The 20,157-nt window shown below is 38.0% G+C and overlaps 1 protein-coding gene across 9 annotated transcripts in view; it reads left to right on the plus strand.

The window, feature by feature from the left end:
• The window catches only part of ITGBL1 (integrin subunit beta like 1), a 242,080-nt gene that overhangs the window by 82,632 nt on the left and 139,291 nt on the right, over positions 1 to 20,157 (plus strand). For all 9 annotated transcript variants that reach the window (XR_004346683.1, XR_004346684.1, XM_032611345.1 and 6 more), the window contains exon 3: positions 18,029 to 18,175. Coding sequence is in view for 7 of the 9 variants with exons in the window: in XM_032611345.1 (XP_032467236.1) it covers positions 18,029 to 18,175 (147 nt within the window). In the remaining 2 variants the exon portion in view is untranslated. The remainder of the gene's footprint in view (positions 1 to 18,028; positions 18,176 to 20,157) is intronic.

Below are 20,157 nucleotides of genomic sequence, written 5' to 3' on the forward strand. Positions count from 1 at the left end.
GTTTATTAATCCTATGTCAAACTTTGGATATATAGATAGAAACTACATTTGAACCAAGCTTTAAAATCTCATATGAATTAAAGCTTATTAATGTCTATGCAAGCCACACACCATAATTTTGCCAGTATTAGAATGAATGAGTCATTTGCAAATCATTTGAAGGGTAATTATAATTTCAAGTATATAAAACGGGTTTTTGACCTAGGCTTGAGTCCTCTCATTTATATTCATGTAAATGAGGAAACTTATTATGAATATATGAAAAAGTATGATTTGCAGGAAGAAAAAACTGGATTCATATGCTACTTTTATTATTTACCAGTAGTGTGCCCCTGGACAGTAATTTAATGCTGCCTTCATTATCTGTATATTTGTCAGACTTTGGGCAATTACTGTGTGCCAGAAAATCGGATAGGAACCAAAGATATAAAATTAAGATGACACAGTCACTGTCCTAAAGAAGGTAACTGTTTAGTGGGGGGCAGAAAGCCATGTAAAGAGATAATTATGGGTTAGTGAAGTAATAGATATGTACATAGTATAATGGGAGCTTGGAAATGATTTCTCTTCCAGTTGAGGGTCGGAGAGCATTTCAAGCAGAAGAGAAAGCATAAACAATGCAAGTCAAGAAGAGGCACTCACAACTGTTGGTGGAAATGAAAGTCATTTACAGACATTTTGGAAAACACTATGGGCATATCTATTAAACTTATATATTCATATAACATTTAAGTCATCAAATTTACCTTTAGGCATTAACAATAAAATGTTTGCATGTATGTGCAAAGCAATATTCATAGAGAAGTTCACTTATCTGATTCCTTTCCACATTATCCTTTCAAAAATAATTGTTCCAGGAAAAATCCCTCTCATTCAGTGATGAATAATAATTAAGAAATTAGTATGAGACCTGTAAAAAAATAATATAAGAAATACAGAACATAAATAATAAACAAAACTCAGATAATAAATCAACATCTGAAAGATCGAACTGTGAAGCTGATAAAAATTATGAACAACTTTTCATGTTATGAGATTTAAAAGAAAGGATTCTTTTTTTTTTTTTTTTTTTTGTGGTATGCGGGCCTCTCACTGTTGTAGCCTCTCCCATTGCAGAGCACAGGCTCCGCGGCCATGGCTTACGGGCTCAGCCGCTCCACGGCATGTGGGATCCTCCCGGACCGGGGCACAAACCCGTGTCCCCTGCATCGGCAGGCAGACTCTCAACCGCTGTGCCACCAGGGAAGCCCCGAAAGGATTCTTTATAATGGATATATTGCTTCCAGGCAATGAGCTCAAAGAGAACATGCAAGTACTCAAGGAGAAAATTATAGGAAAACAGAGAAAAAATTTTAAGCATTTAATAAATATTTACATAATGTTTATTATGTGGCAGTCACTATCTTAAACACTTTACAATTGTCATCTGATTTAATCCTTATAATAACTCTATAATGCAAATATCATTATTGTTCACATTTTACAGATAAGAATTCTGGGATATGTAGAGAGATTAAATAAGTTGCTGACGTTCACACAACAAAACTATGTAGTGGGGATTTGTACACCAGCGGTACAGTGACAGAGTCCATGACTTTTAGCTTTATACTGTGCTACCTCTAAGAAGGAAAAATGATCTGACAGTATATGGGGGAGTGGGGGAATATAAGAGAAAAAAAATCACAGAAATGAATGTATAGAAAAGAAGAATAGATGCTCCCCAGGCCACTGAGGAACAAGGAACACAGGCTTGAGAATATTAACAATGAAATTAGAAATAAGTGTCATATCAAAGATTAGGGAGAAAATGGTTTATGAAGAAGAAGAAGAAGAAAAAATGACCCAACATAACCATAATTGGTGTATCTATAGAAGAGGAAAAAAACAGGCAACAGAATGATTTTCAAATAGATAATTCAGGATTACTTTGTTAAAATATTTGCACATTAACTTGTAGAAAGGGAAAAACATGTCCTAGAAAAAAATGCAGACCAGCCGGCAGTAAAGTATGGTGTGGCAGAATTATTGGACTTGCAAGATAAGAAAAGAATCCTGTCAGAGAACCAAGATAAACATAAACAAGCAAACAAACATCAACTTCAGCATTTTACTGAAGGTGCTAGCAAGTGAAGTAAGAGAAAAAAATAGTATAAGAATTTGAAAGAAAAATATTCTCACTATAGTAGAGTCAATAGTTCTGTATAATTTTAAAATTAAATAAAACACACAAAAGACCCTATTGATTATAAATTTTTAAAATTTCTCTTGAAACTCTTACAAAAAGGAAAATAAACCCAAACTGCAGCCTACCAAGAGTTTAAAAATAATCAAAATACTGGTAATCAGAATTTATTATCAGGAATATAGTATTTGATAAAGGTGGCATTTTAAATCAATGGGAAAGGAATAAACCATTCATTAATGGTGTTGGAAAACCTCTCTAGCAACATGGAAAAATAAATTTGAACTTTTCTTACCTTCTTACACCAAAAATTTCCAAATTTATGCATTAAAATCAAACTTTCAAGAAGAAAGCATGAGGGTATTTGATCATATGATTTAGAAGTATGAGAAACAATATATGTCATAAAATATTTGCATTATAATGACAGAAAAAAGACTAAATTATTTAACATAAAACCTAATGCTCCTAAAAATGATGGAAATATCCAACAACCAAAAGAAAAATAGACAAAATATATAAGCAGAAAATTTTAAGAAAATGACACAAAAATGATTTTGTTTATAAAATAAAAATGATTTATAAACCAAAGAAAATATGTTGAATCTCATCCATAATTGACACATGTCAACAAAAATATACAATGTAATTTTTTTTAACATCTTTATTGGAGTATAATTGCTTTACAATAGTGTGTTAGTTTCTGCTTTATAACAAAGTGAATCAGCTATACATATACATATATCCCCATATCTCTTCCCTCTTGTATCCCCCTCCCACCCTCCCTATCCCACCCCTCTAGGTGGTCACAAAGCACCGAGCTGATCTCCCTGCTCTATGCGGCTGCTTCCCACTAGCTATCTGTTTTACATTTGGTAGTGTATATATGTCCATGCCACTCTCTCACTTCGTCCCAGCTTACCCTTCCCCCTCCCCGTGTCCTCAAGTCCATTCTCTGCATCTGTGTCTTTATTCCTGTCCTGCCCCTAGGTTCTTCAGAACCTTTTTTTTTTTTTTTAGGTTCCATATATATATGTTAGCATACGGTATTTATTTTTCTCTTTCTGACTTACTTCACTCTGTATGACAGACTCTAGGTCTGTCCACCTCACTAAAAATAACTCAATTTCGTTTCTTTTTATGGCTGAATAATATTCCATTGTATATATGTGCCACATCTTCTTTATCCATTCATCTGTCGATGGACAGTTTAGGTTGCTTCCATGTCCTGGCTATTGTAAATAGAGCTGCGATGAACATTGTGGTACATGACTCTTTTTGAATTATAGTTTTCTCAGGGTATATGCCCAGTAGTGGGATTGCTGGGTTGTATGGTAGTTCTATTTTTAGTTTTTTAAGGAACCTTCATACTGTTCTCCATAGCGGCTGTATCAATTTACATTCCCACCAACAGTGCAAGAAGTTTCCCTTTTCTCCACACCCTCTCCAGCATTTATTGTTTGTAGATTTTTTGATAGTGGCTACGGAATCCAAATCAGAAAAGAAGAAGTAAAGCTGTCACTGTTTGCAGATGACATGATACTATACATAGAGGATCCTAAAGATGCAACCAGAAAACTACTAGAGCTTATTGATGAATTTGCTAAAGTAGCAGGATACAAAATTAATGCACAGAAATCTCTTGCATTCCTATACACTAATGATGAAAAATCTGAAAGAGAAATTAAGGAAACACTCCCATTTACGATTGCAACAAAAAGAATAAAATACCTAGGAATAAACCTACCTAAGGAGACAAAAGACCTGTATGCAGAAAACTATAAGACACTGATGAAAGAAATTAAAGATGATGCAATGTAATTTTTGGTGCTCAGTTTGACACAGTTTACTTGATAATATTCTATGGTGTGTGTTGGCAAGTGTATCCTCACACATTGTTGGTGGGAGTGTATTTAGTATAGTTTTGGAAACAAATCTGTCTACATCTATTAAAATTTTAATGATATGCCTACCCTTTCATCCATAAACTCTGCTTATAATAATTTATCCCACAGATCTATTCACACTTCTGCTTAAAGATGCATGTTTAAGGAAGAATCATTATGACAACATTGTTTGTAGTGGTAAATGACCAAAACTAGGTAAGTGCAAATCAATGAGGGATAGCTACATGTTGTGGTGTATACAGTGGAATATTATGCATCTGTTAGAAAGAGTTAATTAGATCTCTGTGGGCTGGGATGTTGATATGAATAGGTGTTGGGAGACAATTCTCCATGGTCTCTTGTGTTACTGTACTTTTTGTCAACACAGGTACTGATTGCTTTCATTCAAGAATATCTTCTCATGGATGCTTGTACATAGAGCCTTGGAAGATAGACCTGGTGTCTCCCTCTGGAGCAAAGGGAAGTTTGTTTATAGCCTAGTGTAATAAGAGAGTGTATCCTTCTGTGGCAGGTTCAGGCATGCTTACTCCCCAATATAAGAGTAAGGATCCCTATCCGGGACGTTTCTCTCCCACAGTGCAACCCACCACATGTGCAGGAATCCCCTGCTCCTCCTGTGTTGTTTTGTGGGGACTGGGGTTTAGGTAACTGACTCAAATTGAGATTTCAATTACTGCTACTGATATGAGTAATAAAGTCCTTTGACTCTGACCCAAGAGTCTCATGTCTTCTTCCAGAATCCATGACACAGTGTCAGGCTAATTTGTTAGTTTCAAATAGAGGAAAATCAAATCTCAGCCCCCCTTCACAGTTCTTGACAGAATCTCTGCAAGATATATTTTAGTAGAAAAAATTAAATGAAGGGTAAGAACAAAGTACGTCGCAAATTTTAAGAAAACTGATAAATGAGTGTATGTGGCAGATTTACCTTTACATTATTTAACTTGGCTTGAATATTTGGATAAGCAAAGGAAATATTGCTTTTAATTCCTTTTAAAATTTTCTCTGACATTCCTCATGAGCTTTCCTCCTAGTTTCCAACTGCTCACTGAATGCCAATGGAAAAAAATAAAACAAAAGAAAACAATTAAACATGACTTAGTTCAAACCTGCTTAAAACTTAGTGTGGTTCAGTAATGTAATGATGATCTTAGGTGTAATTAACTCTCTTCAGAATAAATATTCCAGTATTTTTTATTCGTCTTATTTTCCTTGTAATGTGTAAGATGCACTGGGGAATATGATTTTACTGATGCTGTGTGTTCCGGCATGATGGAAGAGGGCAAGGAGGTGGAGAAGGATGAGGGGGAGGGTGGGAGAAAGAGGGGAAGATGCCAAAGGATTGAGAAGCAGCTAATAAGATAAGGACTTAAATGTTAATTGAATTAAGGAATAAAAAGCATATTAATTTTTCTTTGTTAGAAAAATGTTAGTAGAATGGTGGGTTTGAAATCGAATTGTAGATAAAAGGTGAGACTGGGAGTGAAAAACTACCTATTTGGAGCTTTGAATAAGGAAGCGAGAATTGACTTGGAATAGAGACTAGAAATAGGGACGTGGGTATAATAGAGGGAGTGTTGATTACATTTTGTAAAGACCAGGAGACGCTTGTTCAATTTCATTGTGTAAGAGGAAGGTGCTAACAATGAAGCTGAGGTTGAACTAGAGGAGAGAGAGGAAGCAGGGCCCCCAGAGAACCAGATGGCAAAGAAATCAAGGCTCCTTGAAAGGAATGGACCTTGACACAGCCTCTGGGGCTGGAGAAGAGGCAGAGTGGATGAGGGTTACTTAGGAGGAAGAAAGAACAGGAAGTTAGGGGATTTCATTCTTGTTCAACGTTGTGGGTACCTAAGCTGAGTGGGCGACTTGAGAGCTTGGTTAGAAATTTGGAGGAATCATTTAAAGACGTTAACCAAGAATTTCCTTTTCTATAAGTGAGGATGGTAATACTGGTTTTCTATTTTTTTATGCCATTTTGATAACCAAATAAGATAATATGAATTAAAGTGATTTGCAACTGAGAAGTTTAATATATATTTGTTATTTTAGGCATTCTATTATAGTTTGGTAAAGCTATTTTCCAGGGTAAATATCTCTATACCATTGTAAAAAAAGAAGACAAGATACATTATCTAGAATGATTAAAATGGGATATTTTAAAATTGAATGGTAGGTTAGACTTTTCTATTATGAATTATGAAAACTATAACCTTTCGGAATGGGGAATGACATAGCTCATGAGTCAAGAATAGGGAGGGGGTCCTGGGAGTCGGTAAGTTTTGAACTGTTTATATTTTCTTTCTTTTTTTAAAAAAATATTTATTTATTTATTTTGGCTGTGCCAGATCTTTAGTTGCGCCATGTGGGATCTAGTTCCCTGACCAGGGATCGAACCTGGGCCCCCTACATTTGGAGCATGGAGTCTTAACGGCTGGACCACCAGGGAAGTCCCTTGAACTGTTTATGTTTTCATGAGAAGATATTCCTTCTGTTTGGAGCAAAGGCTACCTTTGTTGTTATTTTCTTTTCCAGTTCTCTAAATACCTTGACTTTAAATGGTTTCAAAAAAAATGAGTGCACTGGCTATTACAGCAACCTTTCCTTTCCTTCTGATACCCTGAACACACTCCTCAGTAAAGTTTGCCCCTCCTCTTCCAATATATACGATTTCTAAAAGAGCTACTTGTCGAAGGAACTGTGTCTAGTTTCTTTTTTCTTCCCGAAATGAGGTAGGGCTATCAGAAAAGTGTGACAGAATATTATATCCTAAAAAACATCGCTTGCCCTCTGGCTTTATTTCCAATTTAATTTTTCTGTCTACTGATCTAGATTTAAAATTTTTTAAAAGGGAACCAAAAGTGACACCTCGTTTAAAAATATTTTACCTTGTCCACAAGTTCCTTTTTTCAATTTTCTAAATAACTTCATGAGCTCCTAAAAAGCTTTAAAAATGAATAATAATGAACTGAATTCAGTCTCCATGCCAACTACTGATACATATTTTTTTCTGGTGACTGATCTTTGTATTGTAGAAAACATCATGATTTAAAGTCCTTTTACCTGCTTACAAGAGAGTGGTTTCATTTTTTTTTCCAGTCAAGTGAACCAAACTGTCAGCACTTTTATTCACTATCCACTTTATAATAGCTTAGAGCAGAGGTACCCTAGATAGTTACTGAATTAACAGAAAAGTCCTTGCAGTTAGAGGATTTACATTAAAGTTGACTGAACATGTAAATGTTTGTTAATTTTTGAACTGAGAAGGAAATTAAAAAGTAGTTACCAGCTGCTCCTGTTTAGTTGGATGAGGAGAAAATAACCAAAGAATTGCTTGATCGTAACATCTGAAGACCATAAGGTGATCATAATCTTTGATTTCACCATCGCACAGACTTCTTTAAGGAGCAATAAAAGAGTTCTTTTTAAAAAATAGGTTTTTTAAAAGGTAGATATTATTAAAAGTCCAGGCTTTTTGTAAAGTCCACTTCTGGGCATATTTTGGAAGCTCTGTACAGGGGAGGCTTTCCACAGCCCACTGGAATTTAATAATGCAACAGGGCTAACAGGAGAGGTGCGGTATTCTTTTCAGACAAAGAAAGTGGTTTTATTTTCTAGAAAACAGGGTTTGGGGAATGGAGGAATCCTAAGCAGAATGATTAGAAAGATAAGCCATAGAGAATCATTTTGCCCATTTCCCAGTGATTCCATAAGCAGTGTGTTTCATTATATGGGGGGTTTCTGTTGAATTCTTTTCCTATTGACTTTTGACACAAGGTGACAAAGAGAAATATATACTTTTGTTTAGAGATTTTTGCCTTCTGATGTCACCTTTAGGACGGTCCTGGGTATACAAGGTACCATTCAGATTTAGTCGTTTCTGCCAAGGTGCAGGTAAGTGTCAGCCTTTATTTATGGAGTCATCTGTTAAGCATGTGGGTTAAAATGTGCTGACTATGCCAGTGGGTGGCAATTACTTCCTCAGACCTTCAGCTCAGAAATGTAAAATGATACACCTTCATTTTTCTATAATTCTTTAAAACCATACCTTGAGCTTCTGTATTAGTTTGTTAGGGCTGCAGTAACAAAGTACCACAAACTGGATGGTTTACATGACAGACATATTTTGTTTCCCAGTTCTGGGGCCTAGAACTCCAAGATCAAGTTGTCGGCAGGGTTGGTCCCTCCTGACGGTTATGAGGGAGAACCTTTCCCATGACTCTCCCGAGCTTCTGGTGTTTTGTCCGCAATCAGTGGTGTTTTCTGGCTAGTAGAAACATCACCCTGATCTCTGTCTTCATCCTCACATGGCGTTCTCTGTGTGCAGATGTACCCTTTTTATAAGGACACTAGTCACAATAGATTAAGGACCCATCCTACTCCAGTATGACCTCATCTTAACTCATTACATCTGCGGTGACCTTACATTCTGAAGTATACGGGTTAGGGCTTCAACATCTAAAATTGGTGGGGACACAGTTCAACTCATAACAGCTCCCATTCCACCTACGATAAAAATGGTTTTTGGTTTGATTCTGGGTGTACCTGTAGTTGCTGCAGGACAGTGGTGGCCTGTGTCAGGTACTTGCACCTTCACAGCCATTTCTGTTCTATTGAAACTGTTTTAAGATGGTCCAGAGTCAAGTTACATCTCCCGGAATGGGCACAACCCTATCTCTCTGTGTCCTGTACTCGACCCCCCCCCCGGAGGGGGCAGGGGACAGTGCCTTTTCCTGGAGACCCAGACAGTGCATAGCTCTTCCCTGCACCTTGCTTCCTGGCTTAGCCTGTACCCTTCTGAATAATAGGGTCCTCCCATTCAGATTGGCAGCTACATTCTACCAGCTCTTAACAGACCCTCAGGTTGTAAAGATTAACCCTACTGTCTCTTCCATGCAGTGTTTTATGAATATGAGTCAGGGTGGTGACATCTCCTGAGTGCTGCTGGAGTCCTAAAACAACACTCCTTTTAACATCATCCCTTGTAGGAGTATTGCTTCTAACAGATGTGTTTTTCTCTTTTTAAAATTTTTGAGTAAAATATGATCATAAAGTATAAAAAATAATTAAAAAGATCAATATTGTGTCTCCACCACCTAGCTTAAGAAATAGAATCTTTCTTATACATTTGCAAATCCATTGCTTAAATCATTTATCTCCAAACTCCTGATCACACTTCAAAAAATTGAATTTACCTATATTTGTGTATTCATTTATAATTTATCTAGAGATGAGCACCACATTTTGGAAGCCACGAGCTTGTGTCAGGACCTTTGTTCTGAAGCTGAAAAAGAAAGATTAGGGTGGCCCTATCCACCAATCAACATGACTGCTGTCCTCATAAGTAGAGAAGAAGAGACACAGGCATAGGTGGGGAGAGGGCCATGTGATGGCGGAGGCAGAGGTTGCAGGGATGCAGCTGCAAGCCAGAGGACTCCAAGGATTGTCAGCCCCACCAGAAACTAGGAAGAGATGAGGAAGTATTGTACACAGAATCTCAAAGTCCATGACCCAGCTGACACTTCTTTTTTTTTCCCATTGAAATGCATTTTATTTTAAATATAGCAGTGTGTACATGTCAGTCCCAAGACAACACCTTGATTTGGGACTTCCAGCCTCCAGAATCATGAAGACAGTAAGTTTCTATTGTTGGGAGTCACCCAGTTTGTGGTACTTTGTCACAAACCCAGGAAACTAAAAGCCTAAGTATTTGCCCAAGCTTACCCAGCTAGCAAGTTCTGGATGTGGGACTTGAACCTAGGCAGTCTGTCACAGGAGGGCATTACACAGCCCTCTGGAGGACACAGAGCGTCCCCATGTTGGCTGTGAGCCGTAAGGGCATAAACAGAGTTTGCTCTGCAGACAACCACCACAGCTTGAGATGAAGAAGGCTAACATAACCAGATGGAGCATATTATTAATAGTTGTCAGAGATACACAAAGTTCTTTTTTTAAAAAACATATTATTTTTATTGATATAGTATTTTTTATAAATTTATTTTCATTTTATTATTTTTTGGCTGTGTTGGGTCCTCGTTGCTGTGCGTGGGCTTTCTCTAGCTGCGGTGAGCGGGGGCTACTCCTCTTTGCGGTGCACGGGCTTCTCTTGTCACGGTGCACGGGCTCTAGAGCGCACGGGCCTCAGTGGATGCGGCACGTGGGCTCAGTAGTTGTAGCACACGGGCTTAGTTGCTCCATGGCGTGTGGGATCTTCCCGGACCAGGGCTCGAACTCTGGCAGGCATTCGACTCTCAACCACTGGCAGGCGGACTCTCAACCACTGCGCCACCAAGGAAGCCCAGCACATACACAGAGTTCTGAAAAAAAAATCTCAACATTGAGAGGGATGCTGATAAATACCATCCAATCATCCAGTGCTCTTGGTAACCAAATTAAAAGACAAAGTTTAGAGTCTTGCTAAGTCTCATATATAAATATACATACACACATATATGTGTATTAATAAACACATACATACGTATACACAGACATACATATACACATATCTCCATTGACCAGATTCCTTGACATACATATTTATCTATAATGAGGAGGAGGTGATGATGGACAGGGAGTTTCATTTTGTTCTTAGTAAAACTGAGGAGATTTCAGTTACTTCTGGTCTCCTAGTCTGGTTACAATATTTTGAGATTCTTAGATTCCAGTTCGATTAAATTCATTTCCATCAGCTAAGAAATACTGTTGATGGATATTGTGTCTAAGGCTTGAGTGGCTTCTGTCATTTGGTGTATTTGAGATCAAGAGCCACCCTTGAATAAAATACCCCAAGACAGGACAAAAGACCAAGACAGAAACCAAAGGAAGTGAGGGCTCCTTTTATTTTTCTTTCACAGAATAAAATGAAGGAATCTCTGTAAAGATTTCTGATGAATAAACTTGTAGAACTGGGAGCTGGAGGAATAGAGGACTGAAAGATTCCATCATCTGGTCCAATAGTCTTTCCTCTCTCTCTTTTCCTTCTCAGGACATCTGAGAAATACAGCACATGCTGTAATTATGGGGCAGAGTAGGGAACACGAGCTTCTCGAGAAATGTGGATGAAACGGCAGAGAAGACAGTTCTAATCATTTCCCCTTAAAGATAGATACTCTGCAACCTTTGAGAAATTCTGAGTTTATGTACACGTTTAACTTACCAGACCAAAAAAAAAATTGAGTCCGAAAAGTTCGAGGATTAACTCATGTGTTGAAGGTCACGAGACCAACTATGGCAGAATCTGTATGAACACCTAGGTTTCCTGAATTTCCAAGCTAGTGCTTGTATCTGAGTGTGTTTGTATAATTCTTGCCTGAATATGATAGTATATGTTTGACTTTATGAAATTTGCCACCTAAGGTTCAGCTAAGACATTGTGTCTTGATTTGCTATAATTTATATTTTATGTTTTATAATTGTCTCAGGTTACCAGAATTCTAATGTTAAATCCCCCAGTTGTAGCAGTATTCCACCCAAACCCACTTTAAAAATAAATATATCAGGATAATCTGTGGTATTTTAATGGGTACTTTGAATAACAGACAGGATTTTGTTTCATGATTGTTTTCAGTAGCAAACAAGATTTGGTAACAATATCCACCACTACCACCCTGATTTAACATGTTGAATGCCCCATTTGAAGGAACTACTTTGGTTTGTTGTAAGAAAAAGAAAATGATTGAGGCTATAGTATGGAATTTTCAAGATGAAAGGAATCTTCGGGTTATTCAGTCCAATTTCTTAATTTTGCAGATCAGCACCCTGAGGTCTAGAGAAATTAGATAACTAGATTCCTGAATTCTTCTATCTGCCATCTTTAGCATTATTTAATTTTAAATAGTGAAATCTGATAATTTTACTGTTAGAATTCTTTCAACGTGTATTGAGTAATCCAGTTCTGAGCATGTGAGTTACAAAAGGAAACAGTGTCACCAAGCCACTAATCCATAGATTTTACTGGTACCACTTTTCCTAGAGCAAGAGGGTGTTCTCACGTTTACTACATTGCAACTAAATGGATAATGTTGGCTGTAACAGGAAAAACACAGCTTTTCAGCTAATAAACTGTGTGACCTTGAGCAAGCTAATTAGCCTTTGCTCCTCCTATTTGTAAAACAGGGAAACAAAAATCTGTCTCGCTGGCTTCTTATGGCAAAGACTAGCCTGTTTAAAGTACTTATCACTCTACCTGCAAACCAGTAATTGTTAGTTTTCCTTTCCTCTCTTTTCCATTTTCCTGATCAAGGTTACGTGGTGGATTAGCATCCAGGCAGGACTAGAGCCCAGATCTTTCCATTTCTGGGGCAAAACTCTCTTCTACACAGAATTCTTCCATCATTCACATAGTAATGTTCTCAGAAATGGGAAACAGAAATATCTAAGAAGTCAGTTTGTAATTAGCCTGAGAAGCAAAATAGGGACTTGTATCTCTGTCTTGAGAACGGTCAAGTTTCTATTGCAAACCATGAAGTAATTGTAAAGTTAGCTAAGGCATCCTTGTCTTAGAATTTTAGATGTGGCATTGTTCTTTAGTTTCTTATACCTAGAGAGGCTGGGAGATCTATAGTGGCTCAGAAAAAACAGGAGAAAAATTGAGTGTGTCTGTTATTAAATGAGCTTGTTTGAATCCACTGGACAATAAGACAATGCAGGTCTTGGGAGTTTACTTATTTGACCAAACCAAATAGATTTGCAGGGCCAACTGAGTGCTCAAGTTAAAATATCTATTTCAGGGTTACCATGTGGTTCTAGCAGTGGAATACCTAGCTTATCTGACATCCAGAGAGAATCACTTTTTAACATCCTCCTCCTCTAGATAATAAGATTGTTGTCAGTAGTAATCATGGAATAATAATTAATCATCACGATTTGTTTCCAGCTTTATTAAGATACAGTTGACATACAGCGCTGTCTAAGCTTAAGGTGTACAGCATAATAATGTACATATATTCCAGAATAATAACCACAATAACTTTAGTTAACCTCTGTCATCTCATATAGATACAAAAAAAAAGAAGAAAAAGTTTTTTTCTCCTTGTGATGAGAACTCTTAGGGTTTACTCTCTTAACGTTGGAATATGCTATACAGTATATTTGTATGTATATTAACTATAGTCATTGTGTTGTACATGACATACCTAGTACTTATTTATTGTATAACTGCAAGTTTGTACCTTTTGACCACCTTCATCCAATTCCCCTCCTATTCCTGCCTCTGTTAACTACAAATCTGATCTCTTTTTCTATGAGTTTGGTTCTTATGCTTGTTTGGTTGGTTGGTTGGCTATTTTTAGATACCATATATAAGTGAAATTATACAGTATTTGTCTTTCTCCATCTGACTTATTTCACTTAGCATAATGCCCTCAAGATTCATTCATCTGTCCCAAGTGGCAGGATTTCCTTCTTTCTTATGACTGAATAGTATTCCATTATATATATATACTATATATATAATATATATACACATATATATTATTTATATATACACTATAGCTTCTTTATCCATTTATCCTATACCTATGCCTACCTATGTCTACATTTATCTATTATCTATCTATCTATCTACCTTTTTAAGACTTCAAAAAGACTTGAAGCCAAAAACATATAGCTAATCCAATAGGCATGTTAATTTTGGCAGTTTATTTGCATCCATAGTGTCAGTAGACTTGGAGGAGAGTTAAGTGCCATCCCTTTCAGCTTTTTTTTTGTTTGTTCGTTTGGCAAAGAAAGGTGCTATTACTTTTCATTGGTATATGCAAATGGCTAGTTGATTTTTAAAAGTTCTTCAATACTGGTAAAGTATTTCCAATTGGAAACAGTTTGTTTTCATTTTTAAAAAAAGCATCAACTTCTCCTCTACCGTACACTAGTGTATCTTATCATCACTCCGAGTAGAATAGATGAGTGTTTGCATTACCCAGGTAAAAGGGATCACGGAGTAGTGGTGGCAGTGCTGCAGTTGCATTGTTTATTTAAGAGTCACAAACCCCATTCTATTGTCTCTGTTGGAATGCCCTTCCTTGCTCAGTGGTGGTTAAGGCTTTAGCTCACCTCGGAAGCACTGGAGCCAGCCGACCAGGCCTCCATATTCTTACCCAAAAAGGAGACTAAACTACTGGACTTTACCCTCCACCGTGACTTGTCTTCCCTTTCCAGCGACTGGCGACACTACTCACAGCCCTGGGAGCAATGCGAATAGCCTTTGGCTTTTTCATCCTTATTACTTTGTGGGGGGTGGTTCTGGCATTTCTCTCACATTCTTGTTTTGTGTGTTTGTTTTCTCTTGACTCCTTGAGAACATATTTGAAGGGCAACAGATTTATTCTCAAGGATGTTGGATGGTTCGTTTTAAGACGGTATTTTGTAGTTGTGGAAACAGAGTTATCTGAAGAAGAGCCAGAAGTGGAGTGGTCTAGACAGCTGGGAACGGTGGATGTTCTGCTGGTTAGGACTTCATATTGCCCTGGGCAAGGGCCACCCTTCGACCTGGACAATAGGAGGGGTTCTGCTCTGGTCCTCCTCTGCCATCCTTTCCCAAGGCGGAGTGGGATGGGATGCCTGAGAGGCCAAGGGGACATCGCCACCTGGAGCCCTGGGCCCTGCCACCTCTGCTCCCCTAGGCTGAGGTGCCTGGGACCCAGGACCTTCTACCCTGAATGTCACCAAATCTCTTCCAGAGCCTGCTGTGGCTTTCCCCCCAGTCAGTGGCAGTGCAGATGTCCTGAGGCTCAGCTGGTGGTCAGAGAGCAGCCACCGCAGGAGGAGCAGGGCAGGGGAGGGGCTGGCAGAGCTGTGGAAGCACATGTGGACCTGGGCCGGGCTGTCTGTGGGAATTCTCAGGCCCTCCCTGTGTAGGATAGAAACGGGGAGGAGGGGGCTTGCTGCCAGCTCTAGCCCACTTATTTGCATATCTAAGAGAGAAAAATGATCCCATCTCGTACATGACTATACAGCAGGAAAGAGGCTAATCAGGGCCTACTGTCTGCAGCTGTTGAGGTTTAAATTGTGTGCCCCTAAAAGATGGGTGAAATCCCACCACCAGGTGCTTGTCAATGTGACATTTGGGAAGAGAGTCTTTGAAGGTGTAATTAAGATGAGCCTCTACAGGAGTAGGATGGGCACCAATGACTGGTGCACTCGTAAGGAGAAAGATGTGAAGACACAGACACACAGAGAAAAAAGCCACGTGAAGACAGAAGCAGAGCCTAGAAAGCTTTCACAGCTAAGGAGCACCAAAATCACAGGCAACCATCTGTAGGTAGGAGAGAGGCATGGAAGAATTTCTTGCTCAGATGCTCCAGGAGGAATGGATCTGCAGACACCTTGATTTCAGGTTTTGGGGCTCCAGAACTGGGAGAGAGAAAATTTCTGTTGTTTTAAGCCATTCAGTTTATGGTACGTTGGATGGTAGCCGTAGCAAACTAATACACAGTGGATAAATTATTTTGCAAAATGAGATGTTTGCCGAAGCCATGTTATTGACACTGTAATGGAGATTACCTTGCTTGGATAATACAGCAACCTCATTCCCTGAAGTTGGCCAAAGCTCTTATTAACCTTGGATAAAGGGTAGAAATAGAAGATTATTTTCTTTCTAAAAAAAAATTATACATTTATCTCCAAGTAAGGTTGTACAGGCTATTACTTGGTAATTCTTGACGGTAAAAAAAAATCGGTTCTCATTTACTTTCCTAAATGGAGGAAAGTGAATCAAGAAGGCCCTACTGGGCATGAAGATTAGAAAGAACATAAAGGCAGAGGACCCTGTCCTACATTGTCTGTCATCTTTGCTTCCAATCAGATGCTACAGGAAAAGCTGAAAACACATTACCTGGCACAGTGTGTGCCCAAGATATTAGTATAAGTTGTAAGGAAAAAGGGCCCCCTAATCAAAAAAATTGTATATGCTACATAAAGTTAAATCGCTTTTTCATGAAAGGACCTCTGATGGGCTTCAGTGCGCTGATATATATCATGGCACGCTAAGAGAAGAATATAGCATGTCTCTTTCCATGTTTATTTTATCATAGAACCTTTTATGGAAGAAGTTTCTGAAACTGGACCTCCATGGACTATGGGTTGTAAGCACCTAAAATATTGTTTCTACTGATGCTTCATTTGGTCAGTGTGGGATGAATGAGTCTTTTCCTATCATCTGTGTACATTTTCCTTATTTTTCCAAATCTCCCTCCATTTCAAAATCTGTAACCTTTGACCCACAAACCATTACCCACCTCTGTCATATATACCTTAGTTTGGAGTTTAAGATGTTCTATCCAATATAAAAGAAGCACTGAGTATTCTTTTATTCTAGATACTTCATTTTCTTCTAAAGCATTTTTATTTTCTTTGCAGTTGATATGGAGCTTTTTTATTGGGATGAACCATGACTGACATTTAACTTATAAAAGTGGCTACTTCATGTGGTTTAACCTAATACACTAATATTATTAGAGAATCGTTACAGTTACTGAGATACTTAATTCACCAAAAGAGGCTTAGCCACTTCAAGAATTTGGCTTAATACTTTTATAAATAGACTGGATGGTTGGCAGGAGAGATCACTTATGCTTGTAAATGATACCAAGTTGGCTGAGATTGACAATATCATGTAGGACCAGACAGGAATGCAAGATGATACAATCAATTTGACAGAATAATGTGCACTTGATAAAATGAATCACAATTAGGGTGCAGGCAAGATTTTGTTTGTAAAATAGAATAATTAATTCGAAAAATGCAACAGGAATAGAAACACTTACATGGACTGGGCCCCATGCAGGGGAGTTTTAAAGTCATAGCCAATCACAGATATAGGCTCTGCCAAGCATGCCCAAATGGCAGTCCTCTGAGCCATTCATTCTGACCGGCCATCTGGATTTCATCATGTGGATTTTGGCTGCCACCTCGAATGATTGTTGGCCCGAGATCAATGATTCCATTCCACTGTGGCTATGAATTTCAGCCATTAAGACGTAGTACTGTTACCTTGAATAATACAAGAATTTTCTCTCTGTAACCCATTCAAACTCTACTCACCTTCCAAGGCCCAGTTAAAAGTCAAGGAAGTGTAGAAAATCTTTCCCCTCTTATTTCTATAGGTTGTAGACTACATCCCTCAACTTAATATAAGGTCCAACAAACATTTCTGGCTGAAGATAACACAATTCTCTTTGCATATTAGCCTCAACTTTTCAGTTTGTAAGTTCCTTGAGGGCAAAGACCAAGGCTTGTATGTGTTTTGTACTTGTTTCTAATATGTAGTCAAAACATTAGCAGGATTCTTCAAGCAGGACTTAATAAAATTAATAACCACAACAATAAAAACAGCAAAATGTTGATTTGAGAGCATGGAAGGTTGAGAAATTTTTGTGGCAGTAGATGAATATGGCTCTTATCCTTTTGACTCTTGAACCAGATTACCCCATCAAGAAACAAAATATATACTTATTTTTCATGTCAATCTTATCCCAAGGTGATATTTAATATATCTATACAATTTTATTACATATAAAATTCAAATAAATATAAGGCCAATGTTTAGTTTAGTGGAATTTCATGTGTTATAAAATGCAGTTAAATGGAAATTGTTTTTACGGAGCTTTTGTGTCTTAAATATGCTGGTGCTAGGTGGACTCCTTTAAGTGCTAAATTTTCTGATCATGTGGTTTTTCAGACCTCTGGTTTATTATCTATCCTAATGTCTCTATGAGTTAAGTGAATGTTTTTAGAATGATATATCGAAGTTGATTATGAAAGCAAAATCCACATACTTCATTATATGGTATATAAATAGAATTACCCCTCAGTCACTGTCATTTACCTGTGTTTGAATTGATTATAGCTCGGTCCAGAACCAACATCACTCTTAAGATCCTTAGATACAGTAATGGTTTCCTTTGGAAAAGAATTTGAGTCTAACGGGATGTTGTTAAATTCTCAGGCCACGGTGCGTGTGACTGTGGAAAGTGCAGATGTGATGGAGGATGGTCTGGGGACGCTTGCCAGTACCCAAAGACCTGTGACCTGACAAAGAAACAGAGCAACCAAATGTGCAAGAATTCTCAAGATATCATCTGCTCTAATGCAGGTAAGAATTCCATGCCCTGAGAATTCTTAAATGAAATAATTTTAATGGAAATATGTAGGCGTTGGGAGATGTTGAACCTCCGAGTGAGACTGCTTTTGAGCATATTTTTTTGAAGTGAAATTCAGATAAATCAATTGGGAAAAATGTCCTCTTGCTGAGACTGGCAAGTCTGATGCTCTCCAGCTGTTCCAAATGCCTTCTTAAAGTAGGATAGTCACTGGAAACAGCACCCTGACAACATTTTAGGTGAATTGTGAGCCATGATTTTGAATGCTGGATTAATCCTTTTAAAAAGGATTTGAATAAACTTACTTAATTATCTTGTTACAGATCAAGGGTGCTTTGAATTTATACCTTGGCATCAAAAAGAACCAAACTCTTCAAATCTAATGGGGGTTTCCAATGCCCTGGATGTGAAAACCATTGCAGAATATAGTGATAGCAAGATTTTTGTTTGACTAAAATATTTGTATATCTGGTAGACATCATTTAAAAATATTTCTTAGAAATTTACAGAGGAGCTGTTAAAATTAATTACCAAAATCATATAAAACACAACAACTGTGGTTTTGGTTTCAATGGTGTTCAGCCAGTGTTACTATAATTAAATACTCTTTTAACAGTTGGGCACGTAGAACCTCAAAGTCAGTTTTTTCTCAGCCCTGGTTGAACTTGAGAATGCTCCTGTCCTACACTGGAGGCTCTGATTTAATTGCTTTGGGGTCTGATATGGACTATAGTGGTTTTTTTTAAAGTTCTCTGGGTAGTTCTTATGTAGATCCAGGGGTGTGAGCCTCTTGCTCTGCATGCTGAAGGCCAGGGTTTGACTACATAAATGAGTATCTTCCCCCCTGAAGCTCCCATTGTTGGCAGAGTCCTTCTGCATTCAGAGCTGGGAGCTTTCCACAGTCTTTGATTGACAGGAGTTGCTCTGTGTAGATTCAGTGCAGTAGGGTGTTTTGCTAATAGCAATCAGGTCTACTGCCAAGGCAAGCTGTGAGTGGAGCAGCTGGGGACCGGGACCGTGACCAAAGTGCTAACGGTCAGGTTACTTTCTGTGTTCACTGATACTCTCCTGGCTTCTCTCCAGCACTTCCTTTTTTCTTTTCGTCTCAGTAGAATTTCTCTACTTCCGGTTCATGGTACCCTCTAAACACACACACACACACACACACACACACACACACACACACACACACACACTCACTCACCATATAGCCTCTCTTGTTTTGAAAACTTCATGCTTTCCAAACTTCTTTCAGTAATAAGACTTGAAATCAATTTCAGTTTTGTTTCTTTGTACTCTATTTTCAGATTGATGGATGGATTGATTGATTGGTTTTCAAATCCAGGATTTTTTTTCTTTTTAATAACACATTATAACCACATAGGGGTTAGTTTAGGAATCCAAAGATGTTTCAATGTTAAGGAATCTAAATGCATGATTCACCACATCAACACATCTTAAAGGAGAAAATTTACAGAATTGTTTCAATAGATGATGAAACACATTGGATAAGATATAAAATACGTTTCTAAGATATCTCTACCTCTCTTTTTTTAACATGGATACAATACTTTTATGTAATCTTACTGTCCATATTCCAGTTATGTCAATTGACCCAACAATGCCCTTTACATCATTGCGACCACCTCTGTATAGGATCCAGTCTAGGGGCAGTGTTACGTCTGGCTGTCATATCTCTTCGACATCCTTTAATGTGTCTTTAGACAGTTTCCACAGGCAGCACGATCTTTTTTTCTGTCTCTTACTCTCTTCTCAGTTTCTAAGCCTTTCAGGTTTACTTTGGGGATCTTGCTGTCACATAGCTTTCTTTTAATGCCTACTTCTACCAGCCTAGTTCAGGACCACTGCCCCCAAACTGCATTAGTGTCTGAGTTCTCTATACTCATCTTTCCCCCTCATATCGCAGTGTGATTTGCAGGAAGCAGCTTGGAACAGAAGGGGAAGAGGAGGTGTA

Source organism: Phocoena sinus, chromosome 18 (genome assembly GCF_008692025.1).
Source record: "Phocoena sinus isolate mPhoSin1 chromosome 18, mPhoSin1.pri, whole genome shotgun sequence".
In the NCBI taxonomy this organism is placed as follows: domain Eukaryota; kingdom Metazoa; phylum Chordata; class Mammalia; order Artiodactyla; family Phocoenidae; genus Phocoena; species Phocoena sinus.